Source organism: Pyxicephalus adspersus, chromosome 6, assembly GCF_032062135.1.
Source record: "Pyxicephalus adspersus chromosome 6, UCB_Pads_2.0, whole genome shotgun sequence".
Taxonomy (NCBI): Eukaryota; Metazoa; Chordata; class Amphibia; order Anura; family Pyxicephalidae; genus Pyxicephalus; species Pyxicephalus adspersus.
Window position 1 is genome coordinate 105,091,429 of NC_092863.1, and position 21,501 is coordinate 105,112,929.

A 21,501-nucleotide genomic window follows, 5' to 3' on the forward strand; every position below is an offset into this window, starting at 1 on the left:
ATTGGGGGAGAAATGGGAGAAGAGACGTATAACACTTGCAGTGTCAGCATTGTACTGATGTTTACCTGGAGCCCAAACGCAAGGAAAAGGATGGAGCCGACTGTAGACTTGGTGACAAGCCTGCAGAAATGCAAAAAAGAATCCACAACCTCCTTACTTCCTGCCACCAGTATGTCCCTCCAGTGCCACCAGTATACCTTCCCATCACAGTCCCAATATTATGCCCCATCAATGCCCCCATCGTGTCCCTCCAGTGCCACCAATACACTTCCCCCACCACCATTGCCACCATTAAATCCCTCCAGTGCCACCAATATATTCCATCCCAACCCTGCCAACATTATGTCCTCCAGTGCCACCAATATATTCTATCCCAACCCTGCCAACATTATGTCCTCCAGTGCCACCAATATATTCTTCTACCTATACTGCCAATCTGAATCTATAGAATATGGTTGTGCGGGGTGATGGGTAAGGTATGTACATGTATATTATATAACACCAGCCGTTTCCCCGCCAAACATCTCATCCGGTGATATTATCGTAAATCCACGCTGACTGGAGTAATAAATTTGCCTAAATATGTCTCTTAGAACCTGAAAATAAAAATCAATCAACTTCAATCTGTTTTGCACCTTAAGGCGAAGTTCACTGGAGCTCATAAAAAAGTTGATACAATATTTATGCCTTCTTGAAAAGGCAGCGGGTCTATTCCGAAAATAAATCTTCTTTGGAAAACGTTTGAAGAAAGGAAGCCGCATAATACACCGACTCTCATTTAAAGGATCACTCCATCCATGGGTGAAATTTGTAACATGTAAGGAAATCTGGATTAACAGAGATACTGGGTTATTTAGAAAAGCTCTCCAACACTGGAGAGTATCATGGGATATCATGGGAGAACATGGGTGATCCAGCAAACCTGGAATTGATTTCTTAAAACCATTTGCTGATATTGGCAAATGTTTTCAAACCTGGATCAGATCCATTCCACGTTTGCTAGATCACCCAGGTCCTTCCATGATAGTCTCCAGTATTGGTAATAATAGTATGCAGCTCATATATCAAGTATAGGAATATAATAACATCATCAGGTAGCCAATCCTATCACTGATTTCCGTTCAGCCAGAACCAATCAAAACACAGCTAAACCTGACCTCTTCCAGTATCATGTGCATATATGAAAGAACAATCAACAAAAGATATAAAATTCTCATCAGGCACCATATTGCAACATCAGTCCATAGTGAATGCCAAAAGCACAAAGTAATTTCTTTTTGGAACAACTCTGAAAGCAATCATTAGAATTGATCCAAGGCACGAGAGAACTCCGTTTAAAAAAATACATTTTAAAAAGCATTCGGTCTCTGAATTCATCCAAGGACATAAAAAAGCTGCAGACGTAACCTTTAGCTGAATCATTTCTTTCTTTGTGCTTTGAGACATAACAAGTACACAGGGCAATGTAAATACTGCTTGGTTTATAATCAGCCTGTCTGCAGTCACATGGGGGCTGCCTTGTTTTTAGTCCTCGTCTGCAGGTAACATGGAGACTGCACACAGGAGGAATATAGAAAATGCAATGTTTATATACAGGAGATTATAATTGCTAAATTAATGTATTTTAAAAGCATCGTTATCTCAAACGAATGTAAAAAAAAAAAAAAAGAACTTTGAAAGTATTAAATAATAACCAAAATTCTAAATGGCTCAGATATTAGCCATGGCAGTGGTCATGTGATCAGAGATGTATCAGCCTGGTTCACCCCATCCACACATTACCTTCCAATAGAAAGTGGACAGTCAAAGCCTTGCCCTGGAAGACCACAAGCATGAAGGTACACCTTCCACAATGAAATGGACTTTGTATCTGAGTACGTTCATCTTCCAATGCAATATATCTGAGGTTCCATTTAAATCGTAAAGGAAATGTGGATCTACTCACGGCCAACTCGGAGGATGGTCTGATGCCAAAGCCGCCAGGAAGATCCCTCGAAACAGGAATAGAATCCATTGTGTGATAAATTGACATTGTGTAAGAGAAGAGCAGATCCGTTCAGATGGGAATGATCAATGTCCGTTCCATTTACTGTCCAGGTTACGGGGAAGTCGGGGTCTACTGATCCGCATTTGAATACCGCGTCTGAGCCAATCTTCTCGTACTGGATGTGGGGATCTGGAAGGAGAAACAATATCATGAAAGATAGGATATGTTGGTGGTCGTATGACCTGAGCATACAAATACAACATACCTGACAAAGTACAAAACATGATAAAACCAATCAAGAAGAAGCAAGGCTTCAAAATTTTAATGACCTTTGGACAACATCTAAAAACATTCAATTCTTGTTGACCTCCAGGCCCTGGACCCATTGAAGGAGACAATGGCATTTCCTTCAAATAAGAAGAAGAACCAGTCAATGGGAGAGAGCATCACAGTCTACTTCTTCTTTACTTGCCACAGTAAGAATCACAGAAACACCCAACGCGTTTTATAGGCTCCCAATCCATAGGGCTTGTAGAGAAAGAGGGACACTATATTTGTTTCACACAATCCCTGGTATAATGATCTAATCCTCTTTATTACAATAAAGAACTGTCTCTGCTTTGTATAATATATAATTTCTGTAAATATAAATAAATCATGTTTCCCTCCTGAGAGTCCTGATGAAGGATGAATGATGAATCCCCGAAACGTGTTGGGATACACTTTATAGTTATCTGTGGTTCTCCATTCCTTCCATCATTTTGTGCATTAGAGTTACAGTAACCAGCGATAGTTACCCATTAATGCAGAGCTGCCCTTACATTGGAATTGAGCAGTTCTTTACAAACTGAAATCTAGTATTCACCAATACATCATTCTCTGGCTTCTATAACAGGCAACTATGCTATGGGTTTGGCAAAGGTGGCCTGAAACAAAGGAATGTCTGCCAACTATCCTGCAATTGCTTAAAGTATATGTAAACCAAACCATTAAAACATTCTATAAGCTTTGAAATGTCAATTTAAAATGATGTTTTTCTGCAGCTGTCATTACAAGGGTCCCCGGTATTCTTGCCATGGTGGTCCTTGTGCAATTACTCTATACCATGGGGGTCCTTGTGCAAATACTCTATACCATGGGGGTCCCTGTGCAGTCACCACATACCATGGGGGTCCTTGTGAAGTAACTCCATCCCATGAGGGCCCTTGTGCAGTCACTCCATGCCATGGGGGTGCCTGATAGTCTTGCCATCAGGGTCCCTGTGCATTCACTTCATGCCATGGGGGTCCCTGTGCAGTCACTCCATACCATGGGGGTCTCTGTGCAGTCACCCCATGCTAGTGGGATCCCTGTGCAGTCACTTAATGCTAAAAGGGTCCCTGTGCAGTCACTCCATGCCATGGGAGCCCTTGTGTAGTCACTCCATGCCATGGGGGTCCCTGTACATTCACTCCATGCTAATGGGGTCCCTGTGCAGTCACTCCATGCCATGGGGGCTCTTGTGCAGTCACTCCATGCCATGGGGGTCCTTGTGCAATCACTCTATACTATGGGGGTCCCTGTGCAGTCACTCCATACCATGGGGGTCTCTGTGCAGTCACTCCAAACCATGAGGGTCTCTGTGCAGTCACTCCAAACCATGAGGGTCCCTGTGAAGTCACTCCATGCCATAGGGGCCCTTGTGCCATAGGGGTCCCTGATAGTCTTGCCATTGGGGTCCTGTGCAGTCACCTAATACCATGGGGGTCCTTGTGCAGTCACTCCATGTTATAGGGTGACAGCTCTACGGCTCACAATTGTGTTCTTGCATTGTGACCGTCTCATACAAGCTTCTAGTAGAGACCACAAGTGGCTTTTTCAACACAAGCAGCACAAGAATTGGGACATTTTGTTACCATTAGGAAACCTACTTTGGGAAATGTCATGCAGCCATTGCTGTAGTGTATTTAAAAAGGAACAGGGGCAATGTGTATGATGAGAGATCACCAAATGTCATCCATTTAGGACTCTTACATACACTTTAAATATATGCAGTGAGCGGATTGCAGCCATATTTGTCATACCTTGTTACCTGATATCATAATATACGTATGGTATGATTAATATTCTCCGCCTCCAACTTGACGCGTTTCACAGTTATAAATCCTTCTTAACTTCTTCAGGAGTATAATTTCTATACTTTCTTGAGTATAGGATTTATGAATTAGTCTAATTATTAAAATACACGGCTAATGCCACCTAAAAATTTACAATAATTGTGTACCAAAAATTTCACTTCCCAGCTGTCCCATGAACAATTTACCGGAACCTCTCCAAATATCCATACTGCACTTTACCTGCTGTGCAAAATTGGAACACAAGCAGTTTAGAGTGGAACAGAAGGAGAATGAACGTGTCCTGTGGTGTCTGTAGGTAATAAAGTGGCATTGTGCCGATCTTGAGAGGCTAGGAGACATTATCACAGCCGCTGGAGATCACACCCTGAACAGACTCAGCACAAAAACTACTACAAAGCAAATGGGAAAATTGTTCTCTCATTTACCTGAATAGAACTAAGTGCCATGGCAAATTACCAATATGGGCCAATGCCCATGCAGTGTTTCTCAACCAGTGTTCCATGGAACCTGAGGATTACCCCAGAGGCTTCTGGAGGTACCATGAGAAATGAGCAGTTTGTGCCTCTCCAGTCAGTTTATGATCTTTTTGGCTGTTTTTAGAATCAGTCACGTTCTAGTAGTTCCCGAGTCCCCTGGAACTTATTTGGAGGTCTCGAGGATTCGTAGAGCAGGAAGTCCATAGTTTACAGTGAATTAGGGGCCTTTTAATGTGGTCACACAGTGAAGTTCTTGTGGCAAGTCTTTTCCTGTGACCCCCGACCCCGCCGGTTGACCTCTGCCCACACACTAATCTGTTTTCACTGCTAAACTCCATGAATAATCATCCTCTGGGGGAAAATAAAGTCAGCAAAGATCCCAGGGGACGTCCTCAGCATGTGTTGGGAAGAAACCAAGTGAATCATCAAGAAGAATGACACAACCGACAAAATGTAACATGACTTTTGTGCTTGTCAGCAGAAAACTGACCTCGGGCGTCAAACTGACCTCATCACACCACTTTTCCAGGGGCCCGTGCAGGAAAAGGTGCAAGCATGTTGGACTTTTGGATGAAATGATCGCCTGCTCCCTCACCAGCTGGTTTGGTTCCCCTATTACCTCCTATGTCTTGTAGAAGACTTGTAAGCTGGTAGAAGAATTGTCACCTTAAGTCATGCAACAGTTTCTGTTGCAGTCTCTTGAAGATAAAAAAAATGATATATTACCATTACTAGGAGCTTCCAAATATCCTTGGGACTTCATACCTGCTGTGCCCGCTATACCTGAGCTTAATTCCAAACCTGCTGGGGCCATCATAAGAAGCTTTCACCATCCCTATGCTGAGTTCCAGGTCTGATAACCTACTGTGTCCATCATGAGAAGAGTCCACCATCCCTGTGTTGAGTTCCTGGGTCTGTACATATGCTGTGACCACCATGAAGTGGTATAACCATTCCCTGCACTTTCTTCGGGTCTTTACACCAGCTATGCCCATTATGAGGAGCTCCCAATATCCCTGTGCTGAGTTCCAAGGTTTCAGGGTCTCAACACTTGACCCTTGTGTCTATTATTTGGACTTCCGACCATTTTTGCATTGGTTTGCCATGTCTGAACACCTGAATGGGAATGGAAGCCCTCAAGGACCTTCGACCAGAACAGGGGGGTGCCAATAGTTAAAGATGGAAATTTTTGTTTCTGTAATGTTATGAAAATTGTCAATGGAAATGTTTTCAAAGATAAAGAACTATTTCTTCCAAACAAGTGGTCTGGTAGATGTCTTGGGGATGAAAATGTGGATGGGGGAAGGAAGGGAAAGGTGGTGGTGGAGATCAGAGCTGCCAGGTCAAGTTATTTTAGGAGTTCCCCCATGTTAAAAAAAAAGGACCACTAGCTTAGACCATCCACCATACTCTAGATTTTCCTTCATCTGAGGTTTCATTCCCTAAAAAGAATTCAAAAGGGAGAAAATTTTGCAGTATTTGAAGGTCATATCAGTGACCAGCCATCAAATTTTTGGGGCGGAAGAGTTAAAAAAAATGATGTGCCTCGCGGTGGATATGCAAAATGGCATAAATGCTTTATGGCTCCAGATCATTCTCTTCTTGGCTGAGCCTCCAAGTTTTCAGCACCCCTATAGGTAAGTATTTCCTCTGACAAAAAAGGAGCTAATAAATATTCATGTGTTATGAATGTTGTAGCATGAAGTATACAAAGGTTGAAGATTTTGTCCAGGACCCATTATAAAATCATAGGAATCACAATCCACACAATCCACTTGTACATAAGAATACACTACGTCATGTGACCAGACGGGTTTCGCCTTTCTGGCTTCCTCAGGGCTATATAGACGATGTAATCACAAAATAGCTGATACTGGTTACTTTTTCAAAGACGAGAGATTCTTTTCCTTGAAATTGTGGTCAATGTTGAAAAAAGTCTTGGGAGGGGGTGTAAAGGCTGCAGGAGGGATCCCGTTATAGACAGAGATTCTTGTGGCACAAAAAAAATATTTTCCGGGTTTAAGGGTTCAAATTAAATCTTTTTTTTTAAATCAATGTTGAAAAAAGTCCTCTGGCTGTCTTTTCATTATCATGAGGAATATCTGTCCCTGCTAAATGCTCCTTCTCCTAAATTGATCCCTCCTTCATCCTTACCAGCCCCCCTATTGACATTGACCATAATTTCAAAGAAAAAGTTTTAAGATGAACCCTTAAACCAAGAAAATGCTTTCCTTGTGCCACAAGAACCTCTCATCTTTGAGAAACTAACCAATATCAACTATATTGCGACTACGTCTTCATTATACCCCTGAGGAACCCAGAAAGGTGAAACGCGTCGAGTCACAAGAACGCGTAGAAATCGTAAAATCTATCACCTTTGTATACTTCATACTGCAACGTTCATATTAAATGAGTATTAATTATATTTACATTAAGGGGTGGCTATCCTAAAATAATTTCGAGAACCTGGGAGCACAATAATCATACTTGCTTTTCATAGCAATCCCGTTCTCCAATATTTGTCACCAGGATCACTAGTTTGCTCCCGTTACCTCCATACCGACCTCCTGCACTACCCATCCCTGGTGCCGATACATTAATTACTAAAATACCCGACCCAAATAAAACATTACAAGCAAAGTTTACTTTGTATCATTTTCAAACATCACTTAATCTGACGTGAATAGGACAGCGGCTCACAGCCTGCACAATATCTCATAGCAATGCGCATATTATAAGCGCCATAATTAATAATCTTAATGTCCTCGCAATCTCTCACTTTCTTCCTCAGTTAATTATAAGACGTCTTGCGTCCTTGCCAGCTAATAGATCACAATGTTCTTTTTTTTTCTCCCCCTCAACAAATGCAGAAGAGTGATCTATTAATTTGTTTTATTGTTAAAAGATGTTTGCTAACAGCCGCCAGGATAAATTTGCAGCTTATCGACGGGTTTTGTTTTTTTTTTTTCTCTGTTTGCAACCGAAGCTTTCATTTGTAGTGACAACATCAGAAAACAAGCGGGTTCTTAAGGCAATAAATCCAGAAATAATGATTTTATCCTGCGCAGGTAAGAAAAAAAGAAAAGTTACACACCGGCCATCTATCTAAAGCTGTCAGACAACCGGCATTAAACTAGCAGCCAATCACAATGTGTCTGGAAGTAAGGAAAAGAGCAATAGAACATGATTTGCAGAACACTACTTAAAGTGAACCTGTAACTGTGAAGCAAAACATATTAAAAAAAAAAATGAATAGTCCACTAAAAGACTAAATAACAAAACCAGAAACAGATGCAATTTCCAGCTTTGATCCTAAAATTTACTCTGCAATACTTTTTTCTGCCACTGGATGTCCTCATTCTAATGGTCAACATCATTTAACTTACTTCCATTGAGCCCAGGTAGTCCTGAACCTGCCCCCAGATAAGTGTTTTTTAACCTTTTACCAATGAAAGAACTTTTAATTTATCAGGAAAGCCCTGCTATAAATTTTCCATTTGCAAATTGCAGTACATTAGCATTGTAGTGAGTAGGAAGAATGTCTCCTACATTGCTGTCCATGCTTATAGGTAGCATACATGTTTATGTAATAATTGGATTAGAGTTCTGCATTTATTTTACATTTCATAGGTAAAAGGCTGATACCCAATCAGATTCTGGTATTTGCCACTGAATAATAATTATAAAACTGCATTCATTTGTGACTTTTATTCAGGATTTAGCTTAATACTTCCAAATACTTAAACATACGGGTTAAAGAGACTCTGTCACTCCATTTTCCTTCTGATTACCAGAATGGACAGGTGAGAGGGTCTCTTTAACATTATTGTTAGAAATACAGTAAGTCAGGTTATAGTTTATATAGCAATCCGGTTAGGGATTTGATTATTCTAATAGACATGGCTGACATTTATATTTTTATAAAACATCTCAATATTTAGGGATCAGGTGACAGCACAATATCCAGGTAATATGGAAGAAGTGACATGCGTCAGATGCGGAGCAGCCTGATAATAATGACTTGTCCTGGTCACATGATCCGGAGACATCCCGCTAATTCATCATTAGCCCGGAGACGTGTCATGCACACTCCACACTAATAAGGTTAATGAATTATGTAAATGGATTAGTAATGATTGAATAGTAATGACACCATTACAATAAGAAGTAGAGTGCAACCCCTGGGTCTATAAATCTGCAAATACAGCCCAGAGGAGAGCCGGCTATGGATCCTGGGGTTCTGGGTGTAATTCTTTTCTTATTCTGTATGTATGGTCTCTGCATATTACTACTTCTCTTGTCCTGTACCCCGGTGTAATTCTCAGTATCCCAACTTCTTCTGTATGTATAGAGTCAGCACAGTACCACTTCTCTTGTCCCGTACCCCAGGTGTAATTCTCAGTATCTGTTCTTATTCTGTACTCTGCACAGTACCACTTCTCTTCTGTACCCTGGGTCTAATTCTCAGTATCTGTTTTTATTCTGTAAATATGGACTCTGCACAGTACTACTTCTCTTGTCCTGTACCCCAGGTGTAATTCTCAGTATCTGTTCTCTGTATGTATGGACTCTGCACAGTACTACTTCTCTTGTCCTGTACCCCAGGTGTAATTCTCAGTATCTGTTCTCCCTGTATAGGGCTGTTGTGTTGTGGGACTCCGGTTTGGCCATGGACGCCCCGTCTGGCGGATCTCTCCAGGAACAGCGGCGGGTTAGCACTGAGCTCGGCTCACATCTGTTCATCTCTTCATCAAATTGTCAGGCTAATTGTTTTCCTTGTCTGCGCAGCAGATTCGCCTCCTCTGGGGAAACGGAAACAAGTGCGCTGGTTCAGGCAGAGACGTTTTATGAGATAAGAGATATGGAAGGAGCAGATAAGAGTCAACCGGTTCCCTGGGGGAGGAACTCCTCACACATCTATCCGGGGCTCCGTATTATAGCCAAATAATGGGATCTGTTCCCATCCCAGACACATTCTATAAATGGCAGAATCATCCCAGGACACTCCATACCGGAGGAAACGTCCCGTGCACACTCCATACTGCGGGAAATATTCCATGCTCGCTCTATACCGAGGGAAACATCCCGTGCACACTCCATACTGGGGGAAATATTCCATGCACCCTCCATACTGGGGGAAATATTCCGTGCACACTCCATACTGGGGGAAACATCCTCCATACTGGGGGAAATATTCCATGCACACTCCATACTGGGGGAAATATTCTATGCACACTCCATACTGGGGGAAACATCCCCTGCACATTCCATACTGGGGGAAATATTCCATGCACCCTCCATACTGGGGGAAACATCCCCTGCACACTCCATACCGGAGGAAACGTCCCGTGCACACTCCATACTGCGGGAAATATTCCATGCTCGCTCTATACCGAGGGAAACATCCCGTGCACACGCCATACTGGGGGAAATATTCCATGCACACTCCATACTGGGGGAAACATCCCCTGCACACTCCATACTGGGTGAAATAATCTATGCACACTCCATACCGAGGGAAACGTCCCATGCACCCTCCATACCGGGGCAAACATCCAGTGCACACGCCATACTGGGGGAAACATCCCGTGCACACTCCATACTGGGGGAAACGTCCCGTGCACAGTCCATACTGGGGGAAATATTCTGTGCACCCTCCAAACTGGGGAAAATATTCCATGCACACTCCATACTGGGTGAAATAATCCATGCACACTCCATACCGAGAGAAACGTCCAGTGCACACGCCATACTGGGGGAAACATCCTGTGCACACTCCATACCGGGGGAAACATCCCGTGCACCCTCCATACTGGGGGAAATATTGCATGCAGACTCCATACCGGGCGAAACATCCCGTGCACACTCCATACTGGGCGAAACATCCCGTGCACACTCCATACTGGGGGAAATATTCCATGCACACTCCATACTGGGGAAACGTCCCGTGCACACTCCACACCCATGGAAACGTCCCATGCACACTCCATACTGGGAGAAATATTTCATGCACACTCCATACTGAGCGAAACATCCCGTGCACAATCTATACTGGGGGAAACATTACACACACACTCCATACCAGGAAAAATGTCCTGTGCACACTCAATACTGGGAGAAACTTCCTGTGCACACTCCTTACTAGGGAAAACATCCTGTGCACACTACATACCGCCCATCTATTCAATAATGGGTGTCATTAGGCTTTAGGATTAGGTTTGCTCCCGTATTGGTCAGCTGGGCCCTGGTGCCCCTTCAGCTAGAACCAGCATACCCACATAAAATATATTACTAATACAAGCCAAATATTAGCTGTAGGTCTCTAAGGAGGTAACTGCTGGATGCATCTAACAAGTAATCATATCAGGCAATCAGGGCCCCTAACCTGCACCCCCAGGAGTCTCATTTGCAAGTGTCCTGGCTAACGTAGAGGAGTCGCATTGCTGATGTGAGTGTCAGATGCGCTATGATTATATCCAGATTCCTATTATTCATGTGTCTGAATGTGACAGCTGCAATCTCCATAAGGGCCCAGCGGCCCCAATGACAGGACGTTCCTCCGACTGGATGAAGGGACTGGAAAGGTGACATGTACTCCCTGGAAATATTTAGAGGTGACAGATTACCGGCTCTGTCTGCTGCTTCACATCCAGGCTTTTACTATCATTATACTGATGTTGTATAGTGAAGATTCCACCATAGATACTGAAATAACCGATGTCAAGAATATACGAGCACTGCATGGAGGACAGATGGTGGATAAATTGGTCATAGCTATCAGCAAATGGGGAAGGGAGGAACAAGGCTTCCTACAAGGCATAGGTGATGGACTGTATTTGACAGACCCGGGCCTAGTTAATTATGTAATTGTTCATCATTATTTTTTATCCCAAGACGAGGACAGAAATAAAAAATTTGGAAATGGCTGGCGTTAGTTCTTACCCCCAAACAACTAACCCTTACCCCAATACCATTTTAATGAATTGACCATCAATGCCAACATAACATCTACATTTCCTTTTCCCAGAATTCACCAACAACATGTGCAGGAACTATCAATCTGCTAGTCATGTGACCATACCCCAAGGTCTTGGAATAATCAGCCGCTCTGATCATCACCTGTGGCCCTTGGGATCAATGTGAGCAATGCGTTTGGCAAGGCTTTGCAAGGGAGGAGGTGGCCATATTAGAATACACAATTTTTTCATTGCCCAACTTTCACCCACCCCACTTCATCAAGGGAATAGAAGTTACTGGAGAATGCAAAACTCATGTGCCGAGGCATTACAGCTGGAAGGACTGAGAAGCCATTAGCTAAGAACCCTTAAACAATTGGCCACCCTGATCATCATCTGTGGCCCCTGAGCTCATGTCAGCCCTTGCAAGGGAGGAGTTGACCTTTATGGAACAGGCCCATGAGGGTCACATTATTGTGAAGTGACAATTTTTCATTGGCCAACCATCGGCCCCCTGGTTTCATCTACAAAATAAAACTTACCGGTAAAGGGGTTAAACCACTGAATGGCCGCTGACCCCTCCGGCACGTAATCAGCACTGCGGTGTAGCTGACTGAAAGGTAATTAGCTTGGCTCTAACGCTGTCCATTTCAATTCTTGCCAGCTCATGTCTGGCAGAGCCAATCAATAGGTGAGAAGAGAATGGCAGCTTCTCGGTGACACAGCCTGTGTTTTATGTCAAGATGTGAAGATGGAAAAGTCCAGCTCATCAGCTTCACCGCCAACACAGAATCCCGCTGGGGCTCATCACGCTGTCACCGAGCTTATTGAGAGAAGTGTTAGAGATGCGGAGAGGCCGACGATCCAAAGAGACCCGTTCTCCTGGGGTGATGGAGAGATGCTTTAAGGGGACATCACCGAAAAATAGCGGCGGGGATAATGAGAGGCGTGTCTGTGGGGTCTGCAAAAGTTGATGATAAATAATTTATCAAAGCAAAAGAAAGAAATGTATTGCTGAAACACAAGAAAAGGAAGCAGTGGAGGATCTGTAGAATGAAACACACTCCTGTGACTCCTCCATCACTCATTGTGCAAAGTCCATCATATGGAGTATGGTGACCAGTAGGCAGTTCCTATACATTAAATGAAATACAATTTAGGGTGTAAAGGAGAAATTAAGGATGGTTCTGACTTTCTTTGGAATCAATCAATCCGGTGCGGCTGGCACCTTGCTAGGCGATTGGTCACCCACACTGCAGGGCAGGTTCTTAAAAAACAGGATCTGCAAGTTTACAGCTCTCTTCATTCCCTATAAAGCTGCCGCAGCTCCGCCTTCTGAAATTTGTCTTAACCAATAATAAACTTTCCTGTATAGGTGACGCCCCCGAAGAGCCACCTTCTCCTGTAAATCCACCGTGATGCCTTTAAATTCCACCAATCAGCTTTATTGCTCAATTGGTTAGTTCTATGTCTCTGCCCCACTTTCTGTTTGTTCCTAAGTGAAAATCTGTGAACAGAAATTATATGATTTTTTTTCTTTTTGGACAAAGCAAGTGATGGTTTACTGTGGTCTGTGACCCCATTGATGGAATTTCCTTCTAGCTGTTTTTGTCAGGATGTACCGGGGGTTACATGATATCAAAGGAAGAAGAATACAAAGTAATACAATGAACTAATATATATTATAACCCTTCTCCTGGAACATAAACTTACTCTTTTTTGTTCCAACCAATCATTTTCATTTTACACCTATTAGCTAATAGAATGGACACTCCCACTAGGAGCCTAATTCCAACATCCAGCTGGTGAGTGCCAAAATCATTACAGCATCTTCAATAATTAATAATCAAACCTCTAAAAATGTTTATTTCAACCCCAGGATAATCTGAGGTTTGAAAGAGTTAAGAGAGCAGAGTGTGCAGCATGCCAGAGTCACCTGCCGCGTCCTTCATCTCGCCGATGCCAAGACGGCAATCTCAGGCCCCCGTGAGTCGTATTCATTCCCAGGACACAATTCCCCCCGTGGCAGTAAGAATAAAATTCCATTATTAGATTTCATAAAAGCAGAACAGCTAACAAAAAAAATAAAAGGCAGCGGTTGCCCTTAAGACAAGAGTGCGGCGCGGTCTGTACATCCCATTATATGGCAGACATTGTCACAATTATCTTTATGATCATATACCGCAGTGATATACAGACTTTCATTACCAGTGGTTCTGTATACGGTGACATATCAGGAATCAGATCACGCAGATCTGTAGAGATCCCGACAGGTTTACTTAAATGAAAATGAACTCCAGTTCACATTTTCACACAGTGAATGTTTTTATCACACTATTTTCATTTCTCTTCATCTCCCCAACCTGACCAGTCGGTCACCCCGGTTCGGGTTCTGTGCATTGGCCACCGAAGCATGGAGCTGCGCCATCGTGTCCCCTAATTGCCCCTTAACAAGAAGTACGTGGAGCAGAGAGGAATCAGCCACAAAATGCTGAGCCTATGCAGTTGGGTTTTATGTGCCGCAAATATTTCACAGCTGCTTTGCTTTTCAATGGGGGACATTATTCAGTCCGTTTAAGATAACCGTAAAAGCGGGTTGTTAAACACAAATCTGCCAGCGCACCAAGCGCCACAGACGATAGACGAGGGACGCAAAACACTGGAGGGGGTAGAAGAAGCACCGGGGCTATGTAAAGTAGATATAAACCCCAACTGAATGAGCTCTGCGTATCAAATAAAACGTTCCTTTTCTATAGAAAAATACTTTCATTCTTTGCTGCATCTTCCAATTTACGGAGAGCCCCTTCATGCACTCCGGTGATGGCTGCACAGGATGAGTCACAACGGCAGACCATACCTGAGTAATATGTGTTGAATCGATTCCTCCAGGTGTGTCAGGGTGACAACTCCAGAGCACAACTGGAAATTAGAGACAGAGTGTTGTCATCCTATAATAGGAATCTCCATGGACTACAAGTAGCCCATACAGAGTTATAGCACATTATTCTCATCACCAAGAAATCTACTCCCTGTAAAGTTTATTCTTTTTGGGTCAAATTAGTAGCCCCTTTGCCCCACACGGATGTCTTAGTCTATGAAGATACTGTGGGTTGCTTCAAACCGGGCTGGACAAGTCCTGATCACCTGGTCTCCACATCAACTGGAAATGTTCTGTGGTGACCATGATGACTCTATATCCTACTGAATGTTTGCCACCACCATGAGCATGTTGAGGAGCAGAACCAATCTTCCCAAACATCATGGCTCATGTGACTTTCTTGGCTAGACCAAAGTCAAGGTTTTCTTTTTAATTAGGCCTGGATAAAAGACTCTATAATGTAGAGCAGTTGGACTAATGGATGTTGCTACTGGCATGTGGGTGTGAGTTGAAGTTTGAAGATATCTAAATGGCGTGCACCATTGGTGGTCTTCCAACTTTTTGGAATTTGCTTTTAGATTTGGTAAAGATTTAGCCTGCCTTTTAGCAACGGGGGGGGGGGCCTTTAATTTTAGCCTGGGACTGCTGGGTGTGGCCAATGGCTCCTTTGTAGGACCTGTGGGCTTCATGCCTCGTCCTAGGCACATCTCTAGAAGTCATAGCTCTACTCCAGCTCCACACATTTACATTATTCTATCAGCTCACCAAGCATTACCAGACCTAGATGGGAGACTCTATAATGTAGAGTGGTTGGACTGATGGAAGTGGCCACTGGCATGTGGATGTCGGTTGAAGTTTGGAGATATCTCAATAGCGTGAACCGTGTGGTAGTCTTCTAACTTTTTGGAATTGGCTCTGAGATTTAGTGATGATTTCTAGAGGCCTTAAGAGGGAAATGGCTCTTGGCCTGGCACTGCTTGGTGAGCCTAATGGCTACTTTGTAGGACCTGTGGGCTTCCTGCCTTGTCCTAATGGGCTTCCTGTGGGCTTCCTGCCTCGTCCTAGGCATGTCACTGGAAGACGTAGCTCTATCCCAACTCCACACATTTACATTGTTCTATCAGCTCACCAGGCTTGATCAGACCTGGAAGGAAGACTCAATAATGTAGAGCGGTTGGACTGATGGACGTAACAAATGGCATGTGGGTGTTGGTTGAAGTTTGGAGATGGTGAGTTTGGGAGAGGTGGTCTTTTAACTTTTTTGAATTTGCTCTTAGATTTGGTGATGAAGGCCTCAAGGGAATGGGCAATGACTTCTGGCCTGGTACTGCTTGGTGAGGCCAATATCTCCCATGAAGGATTTGCGGGCCCCCTGCCTCATCCATATGGTGGCCTCCTAACTTTGTGGAATTGGCTCTTAGATTTGGTGATGATTTCTGAAGGCCTTATGCGGGCTCTTGGCCTGGCACTGCTTGGTGAGGCCAATGGCTCCTTTGTGGGACCTGTGGGCTTCCTGCCTCATCCTTAGGGGATTCCTGTGGACTTCCTGCCTCATCCTAGGCACATCACTGGAAGATGTATCTCTAGCCCAGCTCCACACATTTACATTATTCTATCAACTCGGGACCCCCGCCTAACACAAAGACAAAACGAATCATTTAAACATTTCTTTTACATTCATTTGCCTTTCATATTTCGGAGCTGAGCTTTCTGCATGGTAAATTCTTCAACCCTACCGTATATTTCACTTTACTTAAACTGGCTACTAATGGCCCCCAGGAGCCCCATTTGCTCTCTGGTAAAATGAAGATAGACTGTTTAAGAGACTGATCTCATTAAGTCACTGGCTGGGCTTCTCCCGGAATGAGGCCTTCAGTAATTTATGTTGGGTTCCTGGATAATGGCAATCTCTGGGCCGTTCCGAAGACGCAAAACCACGCTCCAAAAAATCCAGCCCTGGATTAACTGCTGAGATGCCGGATGAGATGAGTGATGACCCCCTGATTCGTGCCAGGGTCTATGTAGTATGATATACGTGCCATGTGCATGCCATAGGAATACCATAGCTTGCCAAGGACTCCAGTCACAGCCGGCAAGGCCATTTACTGGCCAAGGCTAAGCCGGTCCTGTTGGTTAATTTGAGGTGTTCCAGTGATCCGGGTTCTCTGCTGACCATTTATAAAAATCAACAGATTAATAATAAATTCAGTTAGCAGTGTGCAGAACAGACGTCTGCTGCCCGCTTGCTGGCACTAGGCTGAGAGCTTCTGGCAAGGTACAGATCACCTTCTCCGCTGCATAATTTCCATTGTCAGCCTGTGAGATGGAAGACAGAGATACAGCCCGGAATTATCCAAAGAGCTGGCCAAATCTCCCGTCTGTTCTGAGATCTTCTCAGGTAGAAAGCTTGATTCCTTCTTTTATACTTTATAACAGAAAATTGTCATCAAAGAACAGAATATGTAATGCGGGAGAAATCTCATCCAGACTGCAGACATAGTACAGGAGACGGTCAGAGACTGCAGACATAGTACAGGAGACGGTCAGAGACTGCAGACATAGTACAGGAGACGTCAGAGACTGCAGACATAGTACAGGAGACGGTCAGAGACTGCAGACATAGTACAGAAGATGGTCAGGGACTGAAGAAATTGTACAGGAGACGGTCAGGGACTGAAGACACATTAAACGGTTTAGGTATAAGCCTTGGAGCTTACACTCTAAAAGATAGCAGGAGCAGGGAGGGTTCTGATCTATAGAGCTTACACTCTACAGGGTACAGGATAAATAAGAGTCCCGACGCAAAGAGTTTAAACTCTAATAAAGAACAGGAATAAAGAAGATCCTTGTCCCCAGAGCTTACACTCTATTGGAGAATATGAATAATAGGGTTCCTGGTCCTTTAAAATTTACAATCTAAAAGTAAACAGGAGGAACGAGAGTGCTGACTCATACAGCTTACACTCTAATAGAGAACAGGAGGAATGAGAGTTTTCCCCCCATAGAGTTTACATTCTAATAAAGAACAGGAATAATACAATTCCTGGTCCGCAGAGCTTACAATCTAATAGAGAAAAGTGCCCCTGCTCCAGCTCTCCTTTTTATTTGAATCCTTCTTATAGTCGCCTATTATGTAACGATTTGTAAACATTACGGTAAACTATTTTGTATTCACAAACAATTACTTTTGGAAGGCGCGTTGGGTTTTAGTTGTAATGTCCTATTAAATTAATAACACATTTAAAGGAGCGCCATAATATTAATTAACCTTCCAGCATGTGTCGCCCGGCTCCACGCTGTCTGCCGATAGCACATTAATATGCAGCCGGAGTAGAAGATGAACTCCATATAATACAATGATACAAATGATATTTCCCTTTATTGGGCGAATCCTGAGCGGGACGACAGCGCCCCTCCTGGCTATCTGCAGTCATTTATGTATTGTTCATGGTGTATTTCTATCATCTCCAGCTGGCACCCAACCCCTTACCCCAGCTAACCCCAGGGAAACCCTTGCTGCCCCCCAATTCTGCACATCTGGAGTTACAAGCTCACTGACACTGAAGATAAATATTCAATATGGCGGCATGCAGGCTTGATTGATGACTTTGCTGTAAAATATGTCTGATGGCAGCCAGACGGCTCTCGTTATCTCTGAATGAAACAATTAGCAACATACACAATAAATTTCCTGCTCAACAAAGCCAGAAGTCCAGCTGTGAGGTCACTCAGGGGCCCCGAATTCTCTTTGAAAGTGAAACTTGTTGAGTGACACCAATGGTGACCCCCTGACGTGTGACCCCCGAACCCCTCCATACACTCAGTGCTTCTTCCCATGACTGCAGCTATCATAATATAGCATTAAGCTCTCAGGGTCCATCAATGGAATCCAATACAGCGACATACTGAGCATCCAATGCAGAATATGGAACCAATCACTGAGATGAATCAATCCTGCCATTAAGACCCTGATTTAGGCACTTCCTGTTATACACACATCGACCAACACCTCTGTTACTAATAGTTAAATATCCATCAATAATGCAAATTATCTTCTAGATACAACAAGATCCACTTATATATTGTCCCATATATTGATAATATAACCCTCTTTAATAATCTGCCCTTTGGTTAAATCTGCCCTCCAGCCTCCCCTTCCACAAATCTGTCCCCAGCCTCCCCTTCATTAAATCTGCCCTCCAGCACCCCCTTTGTTAAATCTGCCCTCCAGCACCCCCTTTGTTAAATCTGCCCTCCAGCCCATCCTTCATTAAATCAGCCCTCCTGTCTCCCCTTCCATAAATCTGCTCTCCAGCCTCCCCTTCCATAAATCTGCCCTCCAGCCTCTCCTATAGTAAATCTGCCCTCCAGCCTCCCCTTCCACTTAGAAACATTCTGCCTGCATGGAGAAGCACAGAGACCCAGTGATCATGTCTGTGGATCTGAATTAAATTATGAAAATAGAAAGAGATGATTTGTGCATGGGATTGGACTGTTGGTGGGTGTTGGGAGGGCAAAATATATATAAAACAATGGCCCACTTTTTTATTTCCAAAAAAAGTTACATTTTTGGGGGCTAAAACAAATTCATGGGGAGAAGGGACACGAGAATGTTGCAGTCCTTCTCCTCCTATGTATGGGGGATGGGAGTGATATTTAGCGTAGCGATTTCTTGCCCCCCCACCCACAAATCAACTTTCTTTACTTTCCTGGCATCTGCTGCGCCCCCCCTGGGCCCTGCCTGCTGTTTATTTGTTTTACTTGTTTTTCTAGCGCTGTGAAAGCGGCGGCGTGCTTGCGATAAAAGTCAGTTTTATCCTCATTTACTCCTCGCGGCTACAGAAACGTCAGCCTGCCCCGCTCATCGCACATGTGGCCCCCGCAGACTTTGATTGTTCGGGGCCGCTCACATTAATTAAAGAAACAGGCCAACATTGCTGACAAAAAATGTAAACAGCGAATTAATGGGCCCGCCCGGTGCCAGCACGTAGGAATCCCTTTTATGTCGGTCGTCTAACCAAAGCTTTGCCGGGCATCTGGTACCGGAGGAGCTGTCAAATGTTACAGACTAAACATCACCTCGAGCTACCGGAGAAGGAGGTCACGTTCTAAGGTTTGATGGAAGCGGCAGAATTAAAAACTCCCAGGAACTGCTCTAGATCCAAATTTGATCCGATGTATGTATGTGTTACAATTCCAGGTATTCATTACCTCTCACACATAATTGTCTCCTTCATTTTCTAGAAAGGCAGCGCCATCTTTGTTCAGGCATCATCCAGGGCCATCATCCCCTTACTAACCCAGCCATTGCAGCAGCCCCTCGTCATGTGACCTGCTACTAGGGATCATTAGGTGACCTTTAGTAAGTTAAGTTTGCATTGAAAATTTTGGAAAGTAAAAATTATGTAAAAATTTATGTAATTTAAAAAATTTAACCGGATGAATTTACAGGTTGACTGCAAAGAACATTGTATTGTCACCAATTTGTATAGTATGGAGGAATAATGCTAATAGTAAGAAAAACAAAAAAAAAACAAGTTGAAGTATAGCTGGAAAAATCCCCTTTGTAGCTGTCTACTGAATTTTCAATTGATTGTGGGAACATGTCCATAGTGAAAATAAAGTTTATTGTTTTGTAGAAAAAAAAAACTAGTTTCTCCAACTATTTCATTTGTGTAAATACATTTGTAAATTTAGCCTTTCTATTCTTTCTCTCCATTCCTGTCCTCTAGGAAAGCAGATTCTTCCTTCTGACTGATGACATCATCACAACCTGATATTTTGTAAAATAAAATGTTGTTGCTGTATATGGTGTCACAATGAAGCATGTGCTCATTGAGGTCATGTGATTGATGATGTCACAGCCGTGTGAATCGGTAGTCCAGATTACAGTCCCGTCAGGCCAGATAACACACAGCAGATCCTGGCCCGGGAGATACTGGGGGGTAAAGCCGATCCCGTGTTGGATGTTTTCAAATTAAAACAAAAAAGTAATTACTGGTAAAACCTCAGACTGGACAGCGCAGGGATGAAATGGCCAATGGGACAATCTGAGCTTTCTGAGGTCCCGACACGTTTCTCCATGTTGCTGCTTTAATACCTTGAGGTCCCATGTAGATCCAGAAGGTGGAGAAATGAAAAGGGCAATTTCTGCTTTTCCTGATAGATTTGTGGGGTCGTTGAGGGCCAGCAATGATTCTTTCCCTATACAAGTGTATGAGAATGCTAAAGATGCTTTGAAGCAGGTCAGGTGCAGGTCAGAAGCAGGTTTACAATTACATTTAGGGTTTTTAGTTTTCTGATACTTATGTATTGGTATATACCAAGCTACAGAATAAGACACCAGTCTGATCTCCCCTTCTGTACTTTTTTCTCTTTGTGCCCCTGGTACCCCAACCCAGGACCAATGGCTGCCTAGGCACCTGTTGGATCAAATTTGTTGGATCAGGCCACTCCCACTTCGGCAGTCTGCGTTGTTCCCATCTCCTCCTTATTGCGTCCTCTGCTGGCCAATCACAGCACCAGAAGGGTGGGTATGAAAAGATATGAGAACATCAGCCTCCAGATGTGAGAGCCCCAGGCTTTAGGAAAGGCATGGATCAGTATGGGATAATGGACTGCAGTAACAGTAGACCTCAGGGGTTGTCCAAGGGGTGGAGCCTGTATAATAGAGTGCCCTTGGTCACCCACCCCAAAAAGGAGGTCCTGCTCCTTACTGCCCCTCAATATACTGTAAATATATTACAGCACGCACTATCCCCAGATGCATTGGTCCTGATTTATTAAAGCTCTCCAAGGCTGGTGAAGAAACACTTTCATCAGTGAAGCTGGGTGATCCAGCAAACCTGGAATGGATCTGGTCTGGTTCACTTTGTAGAAGGGAAAGCTCTATGGTAAGTTCTTCTCTTTCTGGTGAAATTGGCTCTATGGAACTTTTATGTATCACATAAGACATGACACCCTCTGAAGCCCCTGGGGGACAATAAAAATTTGGAGGTTCATTGTGGGGAAGGAAAATGGCGAAGGAGAACCAAAACCTCCAAAAACTCAGCTTGTAATAAATTGAGGTGAACCTTTAGGCGATGCT

At 43.6% G+C, this 21,501-nt stretch overlaps 1 protein-coding gene across 3 annotated transcripts in view; it reads right to left on the minus strand.

Moving 5' to 3' along the window:
- The window catches only part of CNTFR (ciliary neurotrophic factor receptor), a 283,316-nt gene that overhangs the window by 86,135 nt on the left and 175,680 nt on the right, over nucleotides 1-21,501 (minus strand). For all 3 annotated transcript variants that reach the window (XM_072413594.1, XM_072413595.1, XM_072413596.1), the window contains one exon: nucleotides 1,946-2,176. In XM_072413594.1, the coding sequence (XP_072269695.1) occupies nucleotides 1,946-2,176 (231 nt within the window). The remainder of the gene's footprint in view (nucleotides 1-1,945; nucleotides 2,177-21,501) is intronic.